At 36.6% G+C, this 21948-nt stretch overlaps 2 protein-coding genes across 2 annotated transcripts in view; one reads left to right on the forward strand and one right to left on the reverse strand.

The window, feature by feature from the left end:
- Nucleotides 1-2929, forward strand: part of xrn2 (5'-3' exoribonuclease 2) — a 29379-nt gene extending 26450 nt beyond the window's left edge. The window contains exons 30-31 of the mRNA XM_059512095.1: nt 2476-2614; nt 2696-2929. Of these exons, the coding sequence (XP_059368078.1) occupies nt 2476-2614; nt 2696-2752 (196 nt within the window). The 3' untranslated portion in view covers nt 2753-2929. The remainder of the gene's footprint in view (nt 1-2475; nt 2615-2695) is intronic.
- Nucleotides 2930-3781: 852 nt separating this feature from the next.
- On the reverse strand, nt 3782-6310 carry nkx2.4b (NK2 homeobox 4b). The gene is made up of 2 exons (XM_059513435.1): nt 5669-6310; nt 3782-4761 (listed from the first exon to the last, which is right to left on the reverse strand). The coding sequence occupies exons 1-2, from the start codon at nt 6009-6011 to the stop codon at nt 4181-4183; spliced, it is 924 nt and encodes a 307-aa protein (XP_059369418.1). The 5' UTR covers nt 6012-6310; the 3' UTR covers nt 3782-4180.
- Nucleotides 6311-21948: the final 15638 nt, after the last annotated feature.

The following is a 21948-nucleotide window of genomic DNA, read 5'->3' on the forward strand; positions in this document are numbered from 1 at the left end:
ATTTTCTTTTTTTATAACATAATATTGATATCGCCTGGATTATGTAAAATAGTGATATGAATTTTGGCTCATATTGCCCACCCCTACTTCAAATGTCTCTAATTGATCCCAGCTGAAGAAGGGTCTTTAGTTAAACGATCGGTCATCTTCTAAAAAAATTTAAAAGATGTATATACTTTCTAACTTCAAACGCTCATCTTGTGTAGCTCTGCAATTTGCATGCATCTTCCGTGCACTCAGTTTCAATACAGTTAGGGAATGTGGAAAAAAACGGCCATCTAATTTTCTCCTCCAATTTCAAAACCATCCTACATCGCTGCAGAAATACCGACACTGAATTTACAAAGTGAACATGCAAAGGCCAAACACCCTTTAAAAAAACAAAACGAAAGTAAAACCTCAACATAGCAAAAATGTTAAAATTGGAGGAGAAAATGAGATGGGAGTTTAGACATACCCTAACTGTCATGAACTGGAATGCACAGAGTTCACGCAGAACTTGACAAGACAAGCGTTTGAGATTTAAAATGTAAACTGTAAAATATATATATAGATATATATATTTTATTTATTTTAAGAACCTAGCCGATCGTTACACTAGATAAGACCCTTCTTCCTCAGCTTTAGAGCAGTCTAAAGCTGCATTTTTAAACTGAATTTTGAAAGATCAAACTCGCTTGCACCATAGAGGTCCACTATATGGAAAAAATTCCTGAAATGTTTTCCTCCAAATTATTTACGACTAAAGAAAGACCGACATCTTGGAGGACAAGGTGGTGAATATATTATCTGCTCATTTTTGTTCTGGAAGTGAATTACTCCTTTAAATTTGATTAGAATAATCCTGCAGATGCACTAGAATAATCTACTGATTGGTCTGTGAAATTCTCAGAAACGACGGAGCAGACTCCAGTTGTCTTACCTCTCCTGGTGTTAGCGGTCTTCCTGTGCAGGATGCGAGTTATTGATGTTCTTCCTGGGGGGGCCGGACTGAATTAGTTTCTCTGCGTGCTAAACAAATGTTCCCTTAAAGAAGTTTGCAGGGCTTAATGAGGCAGCACTAATGCGGTTGTGCTTCACCGTCTCTTGTGCGCGGGGCCACTGGGGGCTGCACAGAGCCGCCATTGATTCTGGCTCCAGACCACTTCAGGAACTAATCAGCTTCTTTTGGTTCAACTTTTTAGGCCAGGCTGCCCATTGGGGCCCTGTGTCACCTTAGGTCAGTAGTTATTAGAGCAGAGTTTCTTTAACCCTTCGGGATGGAGCCGAATGAAACGCACAAGGAACCTGGAGGAGGGATTATGGATTCCTCAGGAAGATTGTGAGCTGCGTCAGTAATGAGGGATGCTGATGTCCAGCTCTCTTCTTTAGAGAACTGTAGATGTTTGGGTAGGTGAGCTGGTTTATGGTGGAGCACAGGTTACAGCCGTGTTATTTGAAGCGTTCGGGAGACTTTAGACTAGTTTTGATGGCAATGGGTGAAGTGGGAATAAAAGAACGAGCTGGCCTTTGCATTACAAAGCCACTTCAGCTGAAATCTCATTATTTGTACTGCTGGATTTTAGGTTTTTGTGGTTTCACATGAAAGATTAGTGTTTCCGTAGTCTTGGAAAACCAAAAAATATCAGGGAATGGTAAAAATGTGATCATTCAAGCCTCAAATAAGTCATGGAGGTCAATTAATTGTGAAAATATATTTAGCTTAATATGCATTATACTGTTTAAAATGTTAGGGTCTGTGAGGTTTTTGAAAGACGGCTCTTCTGCTCAACAAGGGTGTTTTTTATTTTTAAAAAAATGTGAATCAAAAATCTAACTTTTTATTTGAATGTTTTAAAATGTAATTTTATTCCTTTGATGCACAGCTGAATTTTCAGAATCATTACTTCAGTGTCACATGATCCTTCAAAAAACATTATAATATGCTGATTAGCTGCTCAAAAAACATTTCTGGTTGTTATGAGTGTTGAAAACCATTGTGCTGCTTCATAGTTTTGTGGCAACCATGATACTTTTATATATATATATATATATATATATAAGCATTTGAATTTGAAAATCTTTAGTAACATTGTCCTTACTGTCAGTTTTGATACATTTATTGCATCCTTGCTAAATATTAATACTATATATATATGTGTGTGTGTGACAAATATGTGAAATATTGAATAATTTAAAAGCTGTTAGATTTTGTTGTTTGGTAATTTTATCTAAACATTATACAGTATCTAAAATGAATGGAAATAAGTCTTGGAATGTCCAGCAAACAATGTGTAAATTTATTTAAAGAATTTAATTTTTCTAGATGTGCTCTAGAAATATTTCAATCGATAGGAATTAGAAGTGCAATAGTGCTTTTTATAAGGATTTTATTTTTCTCTCCCTGCTGGAGCTTTCTGAAGACGTTTCTCTCTCTTCTGTGAGTGTTTAAAGTCACCATTGTGTTTGCTGAAGCGAGTGCTCTGATCTCCACAGGGTCCAGCATGGATCTCACGGTTGGGATCGGTCCATGCAGTCCCAGAGCACTGCGTACCAGCAGAACCAGCAGCGTGGACGAGGAGGGTGGAGACCCCCTCAAAACCAGCAGGACAGCCACAGAGGAGGACAACAGCAGGTCTGACGTCACCTCATCATTTCAATGAAAACACGCAGGTGTAAACTCTCCCGCTCATAGAAAGCTCTGCTTGTCTTTCAGGGGTTTGGAAAGGGTTATGGGTTGCCTCCACCATCAAGACGCAACAACTGGAACTGAACTCTCAGCCTTATGTGAAAGAAGGCATCTTATTTTCTATTCCAAGCAAACATTGTCTTTTTTTTTGGGCTTTTAAGTTGTAGAGTTTTTTTTTTCTTGTTTTACTGACAAAATGTTCTTATGTACTGATTTTTAAGAATATGCCTGTAAAACTTATGAAATACACAAGAGACAAGACTGCTGAGTTTTGCTTTTTTTCTTCGTTTGTGTGTGTTGTTAGGAATTCATTAGGTACCCAATTTTTTTATGCAGATCGATTTATTAACTGCTGTGGTCAGCAGAGTCAGTTTTTGTAGTCTATTTTAATCTTTAAATGAATATTAATTGCTTATTGCTTGCCAATTATGCTGATGGACATTTTGAGAGTCGGTTTAAAATTAGCCTTGAATTAATTAATGGATTAAACGGTAATAATACAGAGTGGACTAAAATGACCAACATAAGTTTATTTAAAAATTACGTTTTCCGTTAAATTCATATAAAATAAGATTGATCAATGCGAAAATAAAGGTCAGTATACACAAATTATTTAAATGTAACAATTTGGGAAACAAAATGTTTCTTATAAAATGTTTCCTAAAGAAATGCATTTTATAAACGGTTAAAAAAAATTATAATAATCTTGCTTTAACATCAGTTGTGGTTTTTAATATGAAATGAGATCAAAATGAAAAAAGTATAACCGCTTTCGAAATTTAAAGCAAATAAAAGTACGAAAATATATTGCTATATATGGTTTTTAAAATCTAAATCGCCTCAGTTAAGCTTTTTTGCACGCTCAAATGTGGGGAAATTTCACTAAGAAATGCTAGAAAGTTTCACCCTTAATTGAAAAGAAACGTTAAGTAAAACAATTAAACGTTACATTCGGAAGTAGAAAGACTGAAATTGTTTCAATTATAACTTTTTTTGGGGATTTTCTTGGTCCGAGTTATAATTACTATAAATGATATTTTTCTATTAAGATAGTAATTTTAGACCTATAATGCATTATAATCGCTGCTCTGTTTGCTCTCTAAAAATTTCTGAGGAACAAAAAAGATTTAATTCTGAATTTAAGTGATTTCTTTCATATTTGCAGCACTCATATTTATTTTGTTTCCTTTAAAACTTACAAAAGACTTCAAAGAAAGCATTCTCCAGTGTTCGATATGTACACAAAACATTTCATCTACAGCTCGTATTTTACAAAACAACAAAACTGATGTCGGATTAATGGCATCACGCTATACTAGTCTTCATCTTACACACACTCCTCATCCGCACCAATGTTTTCAGTCAATAACGATTAAATGTTACAATCCATACAAATCACGTGAGGGTCCGCAGACCGCCGCAACAGACGAATGCGGTTTAAAAATGTCTTTGAGGAAATGCAATTGTCGTTATTATGGTCTGTGTTGGTAAAAATGATCGCCGGCGGAAATATCACCACGTTCTGCCGTACAGCAGGTTGGAGCTCACCATGCCGCTCGTGTACTCGATGAGCGCGGCGTCAGTCTGAGAGAGGCTATTCATCAGAGGAGGACTAGGCGACATCTCCTCCAGATCCTCAGCCGAAGCTAGAGTCTCGCTGCCCAGCACGCTCTGCACCTGCTGATGGACCGACGTCGGCGTGCTGGAGCCGTTCTGGCACGGTTTACCGTCTTTAACCAGCACCGGCACGGCCACGCGCCTCGGCGACTGCTGCGCGCACAGGCTTCCGCTGTCCTGCTGATGCGACGCTTTATCCTTCGCCTGGCGTTTCATTTTATATCTGTGATTCTGGAACCAGATCTTGACCTGGGTCGGTGTCAGGTGAATCATGCTGGCCAAATGTTCCCTCTCCGGCGCCGACAGATACTTCTGCTGCTTAAAGCGGCGCTCCAGCTCGTACACCTGCGCCTGAGAGAAGAGCACGCGCCGTTTCCTCCGCGGCGCCGCGTGTAAAGTCACCATAGATTTACTTGCATCCATGCCCGGTAATGTTCCCATGTTCATGCCCGCCGATGGACCCATAAACCTGGAGACTACAGAGAACAAGCACATTACATTTAACATCGATGCGCAAATTCAAAAACTTATGCAGTGTTTGGAAGCATGACACACACACACAAATTATAAATAAATAAAACGAATTTGTAAATAACGCTTTTTCCAAGAAAATAATACTTAAACCTTTTTTATATATAAATTTAACGTTAAATTCAGTGTGCTACTTGCCGTTTATTTGTGAAATTTACTAGTAGCCTACTTTCTGAGTAAAGAGTGTTTCTGAAATGTATTTTCGTTGTATTTGGTATAAAACTGAATTCCATATAAGATAAAAATAAATTATAGTAGCCTACATTTGTATCCTATAGCTGATTATTGTTGATCAAAATATTTTAAATCCAAAGCTAAAAGAGAAAATAATTAAATGAAGTTCTTTCAACACTAAAATGGTGCAGTTACTTTGAAACAATTTTTACTTCGAAATTGCAATCTCTTAAATAGTGAAAGAAAACGGAAATTAACATTGAATTAAACATGAAATTTTGAGGCAGAAAGGCCGAAATAAACGATAAAGTACGTTCTTGTAAAACGTAGTTAAATAGGCTACTCCGTTTTATTTAATAATATTTTTCACGGCCACTATAGATGGATATATCGGCCTATTAATTTATATCATTATTTCATATTAAATGGTCAGGTTTCTGACATATAGGCTGTGGACTTGCATTGTTATTTATTTTAAAGAAAGAAATATATTCAGAACAAATTCCATAAGTCTCTATAATATAACAGCTCGACAGTGTGTAAACAAATGGCTAAAACGAGAGAATTACAGAAATCTTCGCGGTTCGAACTGGCAAAAAAAAGCCTTAATAACATGACATTTTTAGATGGATATTGATCCGCTGAGTCATGCAGGATGATTCTGCTGAGCGGACTCACTTGTTGGGTATCTGGGCTCCGGGTTCGAGCCGTACCAAGCCGTGGCCGTCGCGCCGGTCCTCATGCTCTCCTGATAGGACGGCAGGTCTCCCATGGTGCCAATAGGCCCGTTGCAGTATCCTCCCATGGCGCTGTGCGAGAACTGGGAGTGCGGCATGTGGTAGGTGTTGTGGCTCATGCTGTGCTGCTGCAGGTTCGCCTGAGACACCTGAGTCTGTCTGTACAGAGGAGACGCTAGACTCGCGCTGCTCTCCATGGCTGCAAACTTCTTGAAGGTCTCCTCGATCGGGCTCAAAATATCGCTCACTGAGAAAGGCGTTGAGTGTTTGGGGCTCAAGGACATGGTTCAGCCCGCGAGCGAGTTTGCTGAAGCTGCCACAAGCCCGTGGATGCGCGCGCTGCCGCCAGACGCCAAGTGTCCGCCGTGCGTAACCGCGTTCTCCGAGGTCCGAGTGTGCGTCCTGGAGAAACGGACGAGTCATGGACGCTCTTATTTCTGCCTTATTCCCGTCAGACCGCCGGTTTACGACAAACACGGGAGGCGGAGCGACGAGCCAAATGAGCCATTGACATCCTAGTAATTGAAGAAAATACTCACAGAGCAAAAGATACGCAAAGAATGCCATCAGAACGGCTAGCAAATTTGTATCATTTTGAGCTTCCAAGTGGCGTCAGCTTTTTTACATCAATCTATCTAAGCTTTCACATTATGATAAGTGGCGAATTCTCCTCCAAACATCGGAGATTTCTTTTTATATGAACTTGATAGCTCGGTTTGACATGCAATGCGTCAGAATCGGACGCTCGGGTTGTACAATTTCACTTGATGATAGTTCATGCTAAAATCACAAGGATGGCATATTTATTTGGTTTGAAATGACGGCACCAATCCCGAACTATAACTCAGTGTGTTCCTATTCAACCTAAAAAAAACTCTAAACTAAATAAAGCATAGTTTCAATTTAAACATGAAAGAATTTTAAACGTTATAAAAACCATTCTCAAAACACAAATGTGGTTAAGTAAAGTTTTCACGCGTATAAAATCATAATGCAACAGCCAATTTAAAGTTTATTTCTAGAATTGTGGGATTTTTCAGTATGCAAATCGAGGTCCCTTTTACCCTGTATAATATAAAGTCAGAGGGCATGGCCTACAAACTTAAAACACACCCGTGTGTTTTCAGCTCCATGCACAGTCCGCAAAGAGAAATCTGCAACTAAAAAAAGCGAAGGAAGAAGTTCTAAATAGTGAATTCATACATTCATTGCCTTGAATTTCTCAGGAGTCAAAGGCAGAGGTTCGAATGAAAGCTCCCAAATACAGCAGGTAATCAGTCAATATTTGCTTGTTTATAGTTGTATAGTGAAATAAGAAATGGTCTGGACGAAAACAGAGCAAAGCATGTTAAACTGGATGCTTCTCAGCAGCGGGACAGAATTTTGTTTATTCGAATTACTTCGTGATCAGTTAAATTCATCTGTGTTTGTTTGATAAGGTCTTAACATCGGCACATTTTGTGATTCAAATTAGTCCACATGGAAGAGGAATGACCTTTTTTTTTTTTTGTAAACGAACGATTATTTATTTGGCCGTATAATCTACATATTATGCGCGCACAATTAAAGAAATTAGGTAATATTTTATTTATTCAACCACCACTGTGGTAATGCAAAATAAAGCATGTTTAAAAACGCCACCACAAATACAAGTCCTGAAACAGTTGCATTATTTCCATAAAATATCACGAAACATTTGGAAAGGTCAGAGGCGCGTGGCACAATGGTGTAAATAAATAACACGGGTTATCTCAATGCGATCTCCATTTTTAAACACATTCAGTCCTGAAAGCACTTCTTTTTAGGTGCGTTTAGCGTCAGAATTAAAATTTAGCAGACCTTCCAAAACAACAAAGAACGGTTTTAATCGTTTGCGTAAAATACGAGAACCTCACATGAATTTATTGCCTGCTCTGTTATTTTTGTTTGTTATTGATGGATATTAGCTTTAATATTTTAAAAGATGTAAGCTAAACCATGACTTTTGCTATCTCAAAAACACCTTTAGCCCATTGAAAGGTTTATTTTGTGGTCGTAATTAAATCATAAATCAGTTGTTAAATATTTGTAGCTGAGAGGTCCAAATCGGAAAGCAGAAAACAACGACCTTTCTTTGTTTAATCGCCTTTATGTTGTCCTCCAGAGGCTTGTGCACGGTGAGTCTCCAGGTGTACATGTGGCTCCGTGGGCTCTTGAGGACGCATTCCAGCCTGTGATGAGGTGAAAGGTCCAACGCAAGTGACAGAGCACTTAAACAGCCTTTCTTCTGCTGCCTCCCGCAATTAATGTTATTGAAGGACTGAAATGATGCTAATAGTTATAGACAGAAAGCCTCTGACAGTGTGGAACCCCAGTTTGCCATTGCATTTGAAATAGAATCGCGTTTATTAAAATGTGTAAGTAACGGAGAATCCCCTGCAGTGATTTCAAATGACTGGATGTCAATAAAATCATTAGCCTTTGGAACTGTTTTAATGCCTTTACGTTTCCGCGAACAGATTTGTTTGACCTAATAAAGACTCGAACTGAGTTGAAGGCCTGCAGCTCGGTGCTTAGAATCGATTTAGTACTGTCTTAATACATGCTAAAAAGACTAAATATGGTACATTATTTCCAAACGGCTATTCATCGTCATTTACGTTAACATATTTGTTATTCAAAATAATAATAGTAACAATAAAGATAGAGTGCATGGGATAGCCTAAATTATTTCAAATAAAAATCTAACGAAATGAAAATGAGACAATCTTTTGAAACTGATATTTTCTACTATTTTACTTGAAGTGATGGGAAAACAAAATATGCCAACAGAGGACTTGATTTCAATGCATTGCAGTATGGGAGAGTGGCGATTTAAAAGTTTTCGATTTTTAAAATGTATTCATTAATGTTTATTTTTTAGCATAAGTTCATTTTATTTTCTATAACGCTAACAAAACTACAGAGATTGTAGGATTTCCAGATTATCTGTAATTCAGTTCCTCGTGGACGATGTTTCGCTGCAGAACTCCAAATGTATTCTCTGCTTGTGTGTGTGTGCACAGTGCATGTTTATTGCGTTTTTTATTCATCGTAAACTATAAAACATGACTCATATAGGCTATAGAACGATATAATATAGGCTTTAATATTTACAGTTTAGCCTACATAAAGCCTTAAATAAAGTTTGTTTATAGTCAACAATCATTTCCCGAGTAACGTTTTATTAAAAATGCACAGTATCCACAGTAATGTGTCACGACTTCTATGCATATATTTTAAAGATTATAGGCTATTTAGAGTTTTTATCGAATGTTTATGGCTAAATCATGCGTAACATAATGTGTTATTTTTTTGATTAATTATAGCTTTCAATCACGAAAAAGTGTGATTTAGAAATGAAGATTTCATGAAACCTTGCTCTGCAAGAAGCACATCGAAATATTAAACCGTGACATTATATCGACATTTTCTGGGATTTTAGAAAAAAGAAAATTGTACTGATTTAAATATATTATTGCTTGGGTAAAGTGTCTGTGATTGTGGTTATCAATTTATATTTGGCAAGATATTTGATAATTACATTTTTATCCCTTTGATTTTATTTCCCCCATGTAGCCAATATAATGGGATTTACAATTAAAATAATTGTATTATGTCAAAGTAAATTGCGCTATAAGGCTGTTGTGCGATTTATAGTCGTATAGGCGTATATAATATTTTTTGTTTCTGCCCAAAAATATGCCTTTTATTTTGCATTACAAAACAAGGACACTATAGCAAAAGATTTGATGCAAATCTTACACAATATTATCCAGCCAACGTCTTTAAATATCAAATATTTGAAGTAGAAATTCCACAATATAAGCAATATCTTAATATAATGTATAATATATAAGATAAACATTATATACATCTTTTACAAATGAATCTAAGTAAACATTTTTTCACAGTCCAAATATATCCGAAACAAAACGAATGGGTTTTTAGGCCATGTTCTCCGCTGAATTCACATCTGACCTCTAATCTCCTCCCCCTCTTCAGCTGAGCTTTCCATCGGGTCTTTCTCACATACCTACCCACCTTCTCTCCCTCTCTTTGTCTTTCCTCTTCCCCCTTACCTAAAGCAGCAAATCTCTCTCTCTCTCTCGGGTTTAAATGAGATGAGCAGGAGGCCAGGCAGCTGAGCTCCTGCATCATTTGAAGAGGCGACCCACTTTGCCCACTTTAAAGACTCGGTTTAGACCACCTGGCATCCCCACAGCTGACACACATCACCCCAACAAACTAGTCCCTGGATAGAGTTTTTTATTATTATTATTACAGTTTTTCTCAGTCGCTTTGGTGCATTTCTTGAATCATTCTTAATACTTGCAAAGAAGTATGTGCATTTCTCAAAACAATATGTACAAATATCCCCACACACTGGATTACTTGCAAAAGTAACATATCAGTGCCATCAGAATTAAAAGTCCTTGTGTCATAGTTCACAAACAAGATAGTCCAAATGCAAGTAATGTTGTCAATATAACGCTGTACTCTGTTAGGATTATGATGTAAACTATGACAACAGTTTAGATGACAGTTGCTGTATTGAAATTTAGAAAGCTGCACTTCTTATGAGTGCCATAAATATCCATTTCAAAAGTACAAATTTACTGTGCACATTACTGTTTGAGGGATATTGATTGAAAGAGACTGGATAGGATTCACAGTTACACTTGAGCTTTTTTATATATATATAACTGGTTTATCATTAGTTGACCTATATTCTTTTTATTAGAGAATGTCAAGATTCACCTGCACAATTCATGGCAAATTTACAGTCTGACAGAAATGTGTAGAAAATGTTCATGACAGTTTGACAACTAGATCAACCATTCTGCATTTATTGACTTATACAATGAACTAATGACTAGATGTTTTGAGGGGAAAGACTATTGGACAGAGAACTATATAATACAATTGGAGCAACATGACATTAGCAACTGATGATGTAGGAAAACACAGATAAATGTGCTTAATCAATTGCATGAATATACCAAAGCAATAGCAACTTGTTTAAAAGAATTACAAACTGTTCTTATTAATATTGCTCTTATTATTATTGATTATTATTGCTTTATTATTATTATTTGCTTTTTATTATTATTATTTAGGTTTGCTGTTCAGGATGTGTTTTGTTATTTTAGTCTATTTAGTTTAGTCTTTTGGATGTCCTTCTTTACTCTGTTAATTACAAAGCATTTGTGCGTCATATATTTTTGCTGGAAATGGTTGCTTTATACCTATTTATGTGTCTGTCGACACTCCACTGCAATGAGGGACGTCAGGAAGAACAGACATTTGCTTCTTCCTTGATATTTGCTGAAGTAAGCAGATGTTTTGTGAAGATGTTTGTCTACAGAAGAGCCCTCGAGAAAGCTCAGAGCACAACCAAATGACATCTGACTTTACGTGGAGACGTTCAGGTTCAGCAAACACAAGCACACAAAGAGAAGTTCTGGGTCACAACATCTCTCCCTCTGCCATCACTTCAACAGGACTCAGAAAGAGGCACCAGTCAAAAACAGCTCATGTGAGATCTACCTTATTTCTGATTCCCTAAACAACTGTTTAGGGAAAAAAAATCTTAGTGTGAAGAATTGCCTATTTTAGTAAACATAAATCTTCTGAAAGAAAAAAAAACTTCCATGGTTTCAATGGGTAGCCTACAGTACTAAACCATGTGATCCGTTTTAAGACACAAGAGAGTCTTCTACACACAAGAACGGAACTTTGGATATAGTGAAGTGATTAAACGTGTTTTAACGTTACACTTGTTCCTTCTCCTTTTGGATCACTGACAGTCAAAACTGATGGTCTAGTGTTTTGGAATGTCGCCACCTCCAGGCCAAAGAAAATGGAACGTTTAGAATGTTCAGCCTTCCATATACTTTCAAAGCAGTTTTTTATTTTGATTTTTTTTTTTTTTAATATATTAAAAGTGTACGTATTTTGGAACGGAAATTTTTAAAAGTATTTTGCCTAAAAATTGCAATTTGTTTTGCGAATTACATGGGCACGTTCAAGCGCAAACCGGTGCACAACCTACGGTTTTGGGGTTGTACCACATGTTTCCTGGAAACGTAGTGCAATCATAGACAGTAAAAGAAAGAGAGCAATGTGTGCAACGGGATTTGAGATACGTTTTCTCTTGTTTGGTGAATGTGTCAAAAATGTCAGCCCAATCAGCAGCAACGTAGCTATATAAACCACCCGTTATTAAAGACACAGCTGGCACAATGGGTCCAAGTCAAGTCCTTTACAGATGTGTCCGCTGCTGCTGCTCGGTACACGCAACAACTGAAGATATTAGAAGACATGTTTGTTCTAAGGGTTTTATAGTAAAAATATAGTATATCAACATGATGTAGTTGTTTATATTTTAAGCTTCATTGCAAGGCACGTTTATACGAGATGTCATACACAATGGTAATTAAGTGCTTTAAATAAAAATTAGAAAGAAAAAAACAAGGTATTAAAAAAAAGGAACAAATATAAATAAAATAATAGATTTAAAAGATAAGGACGGGATTTCGTCAGTAGTATGTGAGGCTAAATAGATGTGTTTTTAGTCTGAATTCTCAGTCCTGGTCATGTCATCTTTAGCTGGTGATAATCTTTAATATTTCAATTTTTTTGTGCCACACCATCACGAATTAGCACATCAGATGAGTTGAGTGCAGTTTATTCAAAGAAAATATTAATGTTTTTGTAAAAATCTTATAGATCATTGGATCTTATTTGTAAGTTTTAATTCAGTCAGTGATGTCATAGAATGGCTTCACCTTAGCATCCATGTCTATTGTGTGGCTCAGGTAAGTGGGTAAGTACAGCCAGTGGAAGTTTTGTAGGCAAACATCAATGCCTTGAATTTTATACGAGCAGCTATTGGAAGCCAGTGCAAATTGATAAACAGAGGTGTGACATGTACCCTCTTTGGCTCATTAAAAATTAATCTTGCTGCCGCGTTCTGAATTAATTGTAAAGGTTTGATAGAATTGGCTGGAAGACCTGCCAAGAGGGCATTGCAATAGTCCAGCCTGGACAGAACAAGAGCTTGAACAAGGAGTTGTGCAGCATGTTCCGAAAGAAAGGGCTTGATCTTCTTGATGTTGAATAAAGTAAATCTGCAGGATCGGACAGTTTTAGCAATGTGGTCTGAGAAAGTCAGCTGATCATCAATCATAAATCCAAGGCTTCTAGCTGTTTTTGAAGGAGTTATGGTTGATATGCCTAACTTGATGGTGAAATTGTGATGAAACGATGGGTTTGCTGGAATCACAAGCAGTTCTGTCTTGGCAAAGTTGAGTTGAAGGTGATGGTCCATCATCCAGGAAGAAATGTCTGTTAGACAAGCTGAGATGCGAATAGCTACCGTCGGATCATCAGGATGGAATGAGAGGTAGAGTTGAGTGTCATCAGCATAGCAGTGGTATAAAAAGCCATGTTTCTGAATGACAGAACCTTATGATGCCATGTAGACAGAGAAGAGAAGTGGTCCAAGAACTGAGCCCTGAGGCACCCCAGTAGTTAGATGTTGTGACTTGGACACCTTACCTCTCCAAGATACTTTGAAGGACCTATCTGATAGGTAAGACTCAAACCATTGAAGTGTGGTTCCTGAGATGCCTTTTGCCAGTACGGTTGATAGGAGGATCGGGTGGTTAACCGTGTCAAAAGCAGCGGACAGATCAAGCAGGATAAGTACTGAAGATTTGGATTCCGCCCTTGCCAGTCTTAGAGCTTCAACAACTGAGAGCAAGGCCGTCTCAGTTGAATGTCCACTTCTGAAGCCAGATCGGTTGCTGTCAAGGAGGTTGATGTGTGTGAGAAATGTAGAGACTTGGTTGAACACAGCTCATTCAAGTTCAAGAAGGGAAACTTGTCTGTAGTTCTCTAAAAGAGATGGATTGAGGTTGGGTTTTTTAAGTAGTGGAGTTATGCGTGCCTGTCTAAATGATGAGGGAAAAACACCAGTGTGGAGGGATGTGTTGATGATGTGAGTGAGTGCAGGTACAACTGCAGGAGAAATGGCTTGAAGGAGATGAGATGGAATAGGATCAAGCGGGCAAGTTGTAGGGTGATTAGAAAGGATGAGTTTCGAGACTTCTGCCTCAGAGAGTGAAGAAAAGGATGTAAATGAGTGTAAGTTTGCTGGTGATATGAGCTTGACTGATTGTGGTGTGGAAAATTGTGCACTAATGTGTTTAATTTTATTAATGAAAAACGTTGCAAAGTCGTCAGCTATTAGAGATGAAGCAGGAGGGGGAGGAGGAGGACAAAGAAGTGAGGAAAATGTTTTAAAAAGCATGCGAGAGTTAGACGAATTGTTAATTTTGTTATGGTAGTATGTCATTTTAGCAGTGGAGACATTAGCAGAGAAAGATGATAGGAGTGACTGATACATATTAAGGTCAGTAGTATATCTGTATTTTCGCCACACCCTTTCAGCAGCTCTAAGCTTAGAACGGTGTTCGCGTAGAACATCAGATAACCAAGGGGCAGAAGGGGTGTTACGGGCTGGCCTGGAAGATAAGGGGCAAACAGTGTCTAAACAAGATGTAAGAGTGGAGCAGAAAGTATCAGTAACACTGTTAGCATCCAAAGATGCAAACAGTTTAGGGGAAGGAAGTGAAGATGAAACCATTGCAGAAAGCCGGGAGGGTGAAAGTGTGCGTAGGTTACGTCGAAAGATGACATGTGGAGGGGTAAGTGATATGGCAGGGACCATGTTGAGGTTAAGAGTGAGGAGGAAGTGATCCGACGTGTGCAGTGGAGTAACCAGAACATGATCAGTAGAGCAGTGTCGTGTATAAATAAGGTCCAGTTGGTTGCCTGATTTGTGAGTAGCAGTAGTTGACACTCGGCTGAGATCAAAAGAGGCAAGCAGAGTGTGGAAATCAGCAAACAGAGGTTTATCTAGATGGATGTTGAAATCTCCAAGCATAACTAGGGGAGTACCATCGTCAGAAAAGGTTGAGAGCAACACATCTAATTCATCCAAAAGGTTACCCAGTGGTCCTGGGGGTCGATAGACAACTACAAAATGTATTTTAAAAGGGTAGGTAACAGTAACTGAATGAGATTCAAATGAGCTGTTGATACCCAAAGATGGTAAAGGATTACATTTCCAATCATTAGAGATGAGCAGACCAGTACCTCCACCTCTTCCAGTCAAACAGGGGGAGTGGGAAAATGAGAAATTATTGGAGAGTGTTGCAGGTGTAGCAGTGTCCTCTGGTTTGATCCAGGTCTCTGTTAGGGCCATGAGATTAAGCTTTGAATGACTAATAATAGAAGTAATGAAATCAGCTTTGTTTACAGCAGACTGGCAATTCCAGAGACCAATAGAAAAAGAAAGTTGTGTATTAGCAGATATAGGCAAAGTGTGCAGGTTGTTAAGATTGCGCTGTCTACATTGTGTGATGTGTGGTTTGCGAGTGGTAGTGATAGTAGGGATCTGGAAACACATAGTAAGATTTGGTTATAAACAAAAAAACAACTGAAACAGAAATGAAACAAGAAGGAAAAAGATTAATCGAAACAATACTTATATTCCCTGCCGATGTCCCAGCCCGGTGGAGTCACACGGTAGAGTCGATGGTCTTTACACTCTTCGGTCTTCACACGAGGAGGGCTTTTAACTGGAGGGCTGCCGCGACCGCTGCCGCGGTAGCTATACTAATCTTTTTTAAACCCGACAAAACGGAAATTTAATTCAGCTGAACGCACTTTACTGTTAATCACAACAAAGGTCTAAGCAAGCGCACATCAATGACAACGTATGCGATAGAGTACGAGACCAAACGCAGCACGTCTCAACACAGTAAACAAACAAGTGTTTCCTAGCAACGACAACTGCGCTAAACACTAATGAGACAAGAAATAAATACACTTACGATCTGCTTTGAACTCCCGCTGATTTAACCGCTTCTCACAAAGGGTATTTCTTTACACTCTCTTGGCTGGCGCTTGAACACACTTTACTGTTAATCACAACAAAGGTCTAAGCAAGCGCACAACAATGATAACGTATGCGATAGAGTACGAGACCAAACGCAGCAAACTATTATTTTTGAGTTCATTCAACAATTATCATAGATTTAAGTTAACAGTAAATATTTTTTTGAGTTTTTACAACTACACTTCAGTTAAAGAGTTTAGGGAACTTGAAAAATAGATTCACCCATAAATATTTTAATATCAAACATACGCCCTCTAGTGGCGGTTTTTACCAACAAGTGGTGTCATCGAAGTGTTTCAAACAGATACACTGGCACTTGGATTCGAAAACACAAAAATAAAAATAGCAATTTGTTCTGTCACAGTTCAAAAAAATTTTAAAATTGGATACAGCAGATCAAGAAAGCTTTATTAATTTGCAGTGTTAAAAGTTATAAATTCCCAAAGAGTTGAATAAACAATCCACAGTGTTAAACCGTACTTGTGTTCAGTATTGTTTATATGGTGTAATTTAACTTTTACACTAAAGTGTGAAATAAAATTAAAAAAAACTCTGAATTGTCTGGACTCCGCCCCTCAGTGACTGCTGACTCGAGAAGCGACAACGCCATATTTTCTTCGAGTGACCGAGGCGGTAAGTTGGATTGCTTTTCTCTTGATAAAAGTTTTAATGGCGAAATATGTCTGAATCTATCTATAGTTTCTTTTCGTTGTAAATAATAAATTAATTGTAAGATAAATTAACACTTGTTAATAAATGTGCAATATCCTTATATGTATTTGTTACCCCCTCCATCTTAGTAATGTTACATCCCTCTTACTCAATCCTATTCCATTATCATTTATAGCACAATTGTTTATACATTATACATTGTATATACATTGTTTATTTGCCTAATTTATTTTTGTCTGTGTTGTTGTCTGTACTGGAAGCTTATGTCACTAAAACAAATTCCTTGTACAATAAAGCGCTCTCTGAATCGGACTAATTTATTCTAATGTAGTACACTGTTAATTTTAAGATGCCATATTACTCATGTTACTCATTAAAATTATACAAATGTATTTAATAATCAGATTAAATAAATCATTAAATTGTTTTAGGCCTCCATGTGAATATTGCATAATGTTTCATTTAATTGACCCTAGAATGAAGGATTTAAAATATATAAATATGTATGTTTACGATATGACACCCGTATTATAGACAGTTCTCAGCATACTCATAATTAGGGAAAATCGCGATTATTATACCAAATTAATTTAAGTGTTTTTTTTTTTTTTTGTGGGTTTTTTTTTTTTTTTGTTCTTTTTCAATAGAATTGTCCCAGACTTCTGCAGTGACAAGTGAAGGAAGCTCCTATGAGTCTGATGACTCTGAGTGTGAGTGATGGAAGCCCTACAAGAAAGGAGCAGAATGCTGAAGATGAAGCCAGAAGTGTAAGTCTGTCTCATTTATGTTATTCTCTGTGCAGTACAAATTTAAAACGCACAAATGAATATGAAAAATTTAAGTTTAACTGGGCAGGCACACAATATTAGCGAATGTTCACACCTGGCATTTACTAATTATTAATTTAAGATCTCAAACTGCAAAAAAGATAAATGGTAAATTGACCCAAAAATGAAAAATTGTCAAAATTTCTCACTCTGTCATTCTAAACCTGCAAGACTCTCATTCATTTTCAAAACACAAATGAATGTAGACACATTTAATATAGATAAAATCCGTTGGAGAACTGACTGTTACTTTTGTCTTTTATCTGCAGGCACTAACAAGAACAGCTTGATTGCTGAGAAGAGACCACACAGCAATACCTGCTCGCTGATGGGATAAACGAGGAACATCATTCATGGATGCTACACAACTCAGATCTACACGTCATATTTGTGCATGTCTAGGTAAATGTGACGATTTTGTTTTATTAACTATTTTATGTTTCTGTGCAACACTTAATTAATGTGACTGACTAGTTAACCTCTACACATCTGATATATGCTTTAAAGTTGCCACTTTGCCCATTTGTTTAATAAAAGTTGAAATGTATACATCTGTCTGAAGGCTCTTGATTTAATGTCTAATCTTGTACATGAACACCATACAATAGCTTTTTTTTTGTTTGCGCTGAAAAGAGTACATTTATTAATTACACTTAAAACAACACCGGGGGTGTTAAATACCCCAGAGTGTAAAATTTAAACAACACTTGGAGTGTAACACCTTACACTTGGAGTGTAATTTTTCTACACTATAAGGTGCTATGTTAACACTAAATATTCAACACTACGAACGGTGTACTTTTAACACTAGACAGATTGGGACCATATATGATCTTTAGTAGTGTTAAAATCGACATTTTGAGTGTTGAATTGAAAAAACTCAGTTTTTTACTGTGTTAATCCTGTTTTGTATTTGTTAAGGTAGTATTTTAATTGATTTTCTTTGACCAAGTGTGCCTTTTTGTTTTTTTGTTGCAAAGAATTGTTGTCACTGTTTTTGGACTGTCACGATTTTTGTTTACATAATGCCTATTTCTTTAGGTAATAAGACAATTTATTTTCTTTGATCTGATGTGCCTTTTTGTTGCACAAAACAGTTTTAATGTCTCATGTTTTATTATAAATTTTTCTACTTCGTATAATGATTTCAGATTTGTAATGTGTACTGTTAAGTTGTAAAATGTAGATATTTGAGTACAGGAAACTTAAAAAAAAACAAGGCAATCAGTTGCCACAAAATATTTAAGTAACATTACTACTACAATTTAAGTTACATAAATTATATAATTTAATTTAATAACATTTAAACTAAGTTTAGATAAATAACATTTTGATTTATATATATGAGGGATATTTTAATTAAGTAAAGTAATTGAAGTTGTCAGTACTCAAAACTTTGAGTTGAACTAAAATAAATATGATCAAAACACTAAATATATATTTTGATTTAAATTAATGTTTATTTATAATTTACAGTTACTCAAAATAACTAGCTATATGCTTACTGATGATATTTAAGTTTGCAAACTTAAAAAAATAGCGGCAATCAGTTGCCTCAATTTTTTTGAGTTAGTAGAACTTATCTGGGTTTACAGTGCATGCAGCCTTGATCACCTCACCTTTGTGGCTTTATATTCAATATTTTATTTCCATTCTTTTATTAAACGAAAACATCTGAAAACATAAGTGAAAAAATAAAATAAAAAATTTGTTAAACAGAAACTTGAATCACCCTCCACCAAAAATAAAGCAAGTTCATTTCATTTTATTTGAGCTGAAGTATTTTCAGGGTGTTCTGCTTCACAATCATTGTCATTGTTGCCGTCCACCTCTTCACAATCCTACATTTGGTGGCCTTCCTCCCTCGAGAGGAAATTGTGTAGAACACATGCATCTGTGATAACCACTTGTACTTTTTTAAGGTCTTCCATGGGCAAATAATTCAGTAGTCTCCATTTCCCCTGTAGAAGGCCAAATGCATCTGTTTGAGCTGTGGAGTGTGTTCATTTTTTTTTTTTTTTTTGCCTTCGGGATAGGTGCCCAATATCTCTGTATGGTGTAGGTGGAGTCTCCAAGTAGGTGGAAGTCACTTCTCATTGCATCCTGGAGATATATCGGAAACAGCTTAGCATCATGCACAGAACATCCAGGAACATCATCTGTGATGTACACACTGCTTTGAGTTGAATACGTGCATGTCCTCTCCTGTTTATGTAACTGTTTGGAGTGTGAGTGCTGGGATGGGAATGTGTGTGCCATCGATTGCTCCAGTGAATCCAGGGAAGCCGGTTTTGTCCTGAAAGCCATTTGTCAGGTTTGCAAACTCATCCTCTGTGGGCCATCAAATGTATTTATTTCTCAGTGTACAAAGGACCTTGCAAATGTCTAAAGAAATATAATGAAGGGTTCCTTTTGACATATCAAACCGGTCTGCGACACCCCTGAAGCTCTCCAACAACCAAATAGAGCACAGCTATTTTTTCAGTGTGTCCATGGTTATGTTTACCAGGAAAGGACCAACTTTCTTACAGAGAGAAAAGTATGTGATGCATTAATAGTAGAAGTTTCTACATCCCTATGATGCTGTAAATCAGCTGACACAAATCTTGCTATGGCTGTTGTATCCACACTGATTCACATGCACAGTGGGAATTTGCATGTAAAACATCAAAATAAATTCACAAGAGCAGGTATATTGTTTGCACATGTTTATTTACATTAAAGGCAAAATAACTGATATAATAAGAGCAAGTATATATCTGGAACTTCTTTAAGTCTGTCTAAATAGCATTTAACAATTGCTTTCCTTAGGAATTTGTGAATAATGTAAAATTAAAATACATAATAATTTGTATATATTTTGCTATTGTATTGTGAAGTGACACTTTCATAAATTTCTATACTCCTCTGATTATATAATGGTAAATATTACAATACCATAGCACAAAAACAGTGATCAGCAAGAATGATAAGCCAAATACTCACAATAAAAATAATAAGTTCATATAGATCATAACACAGAAGTGGATTATCCTTTACCTGAAATGTTTGGCTTTTCATTATGAAATGCGAGGCAAAGGCAAATGAGGGATCACAATAATTAGGAAGCAGTCTCCACAAATCCCTTCACTCGATTGGGATTTTGCAGTAGCCTATTAAACACGTATTTCTACCGATTTCACCAGGCCCCGAAAATTCTTCAAAAAGAGCACAAAGAAAGTCCTTCTCAGCTGCTTTATTTTCAACTCTTGCGTCATCAGAACAGAGTGTTTAATGCACCACCGTTTCCGTTTAAAAAGCGTTTTGCACTTTTTTTCGGGGCTGAGCGCATCCCAGGCGTCACCTTGACGTCATATCCTCCCCATAATTGTAAAACATTGAGCTCTTTAGAATAAAAACAAAAGTAGATGAGGATTCCAATGGAAAGTTGTTTGTGAGGGCAAGGTGAAGATGATCAAGATAAAAACATGGTTTTCATGAACAGATGAATTGAGTGATACCAAGATATCATATAACTTTAAAATCTGAGCAGGGCCTACTTGAACGTTCAAATGACAAAATAATTATCTAATATCATTTTACCATATAAACTACGCAAGGGGCATCTTTGAATTAAACTTTGTATTACTTAGATTATTCATTTAGACTGTAAACCGTTGAAGAGCATTAAATGTCATCAAACTGATTATCTTTATTTAATCTGTACATGTTCATTTCGAAATTTAGTCCAGAAGAGAAACTTTGACCGTGAATAAGCCGATGTGCCTTTATTACCAACAAAAAAGTGCAGTCCACTCTCAGTTAAATTAACGTGGATTTATTAGTTGATTTATCTTATAATATATATACTGGTTGTAGCTTTTGGCTGTAAAATCATCTTTTGAAAGTTTTGCATGATCGAAACGCATTTTGCGATTACAAGTTCATGTGAGAAGTAGCCGTGGCCTATTTGCAGTTTATTTGTTTTTTTGATAGCCAGAGCTGAACCAAAACTGATTAGGTCTGGTCTCGATTAAGTCATTATAAAAGGCAATGCTGCCACCAAGTGGTCATTGAAGAGAATGCAGAGCTCGTGCGTCTCCTAACAGGCACATTTATTAGCTCGGCAGGTCGTAGATTATAGGCTATAATGACTTTTGTGACCTCAGTTTCATAGATTATCTCACTTCCCTTTTTCTTTCTTTTTTTTTTTGTCGCCTGTGGCACAACCTGATCTCAGCAAAAAATCACCCAGTGCCACCGAAAGTGTTTACCAAAAATACCCCAGATTTAAACAAAACTGACCCATAGTAAATTACACAGGTTTTTTTATCTCTAGTATATGATAGATAGATAGATAGATAGATAGATAGATAGATAGATAGATAGATAGATAGATAGATAGATAGATAGATAGATAGATAGATAGATAGATAGATAGATAGATAGATAGATAGATAGATAGATAGTTTGTGAAACAGCTTAAAACCTGTTCTGAAAACACAGAACGTCCAGAAAACATGGAACTCCACAACAACTCCAGTTACCTTTTTTGTGGTCAGAAAAAAATGGCTCTGAAAATCGATTGTGGAGGCAAGAAGGTCTATCTTAATGAAAAAAATAATAATAATTGAAATAGTGTTACATTTGAATAACTATGGCGCATTGTTCTAGTATTTTTTTATAAAATAAGAATGTATTTTAAAAAGATTTTAAATTATTTTTCTTTTCTTTTCTTTTTTGTATAATCTTTTT

Source organism: Carassius carassius, chromosome 27 (genome assembly GCF_963082965.1).
Source record: "Carassius carassius chromosome 27, fCarCar2.1, whole genome shotgun sequence".
Lineage (NCBI taxonomy): Eukaryota > Metazoa > Chordata > Actinopteri > Cypriniformes > Cyprinidae > Carassius > Carassius carassius.

Coding starts and splice junctions, on each gene's coding strand:
- nkx2.4b (XM_059513435.1), bottom strand. CDS start 6,011: ATGTCCTTGAGCCCCAAACACTCAACGCCTTTCTCAGTGAGCGATATT. Junction 4,762..5,668: donor GGAGCCCAGATACCCAACAA/GTGAGTCCGCTC, acceptor TGTTCTCTGTAG/TCTCCAGGTTTATGGGTCCA.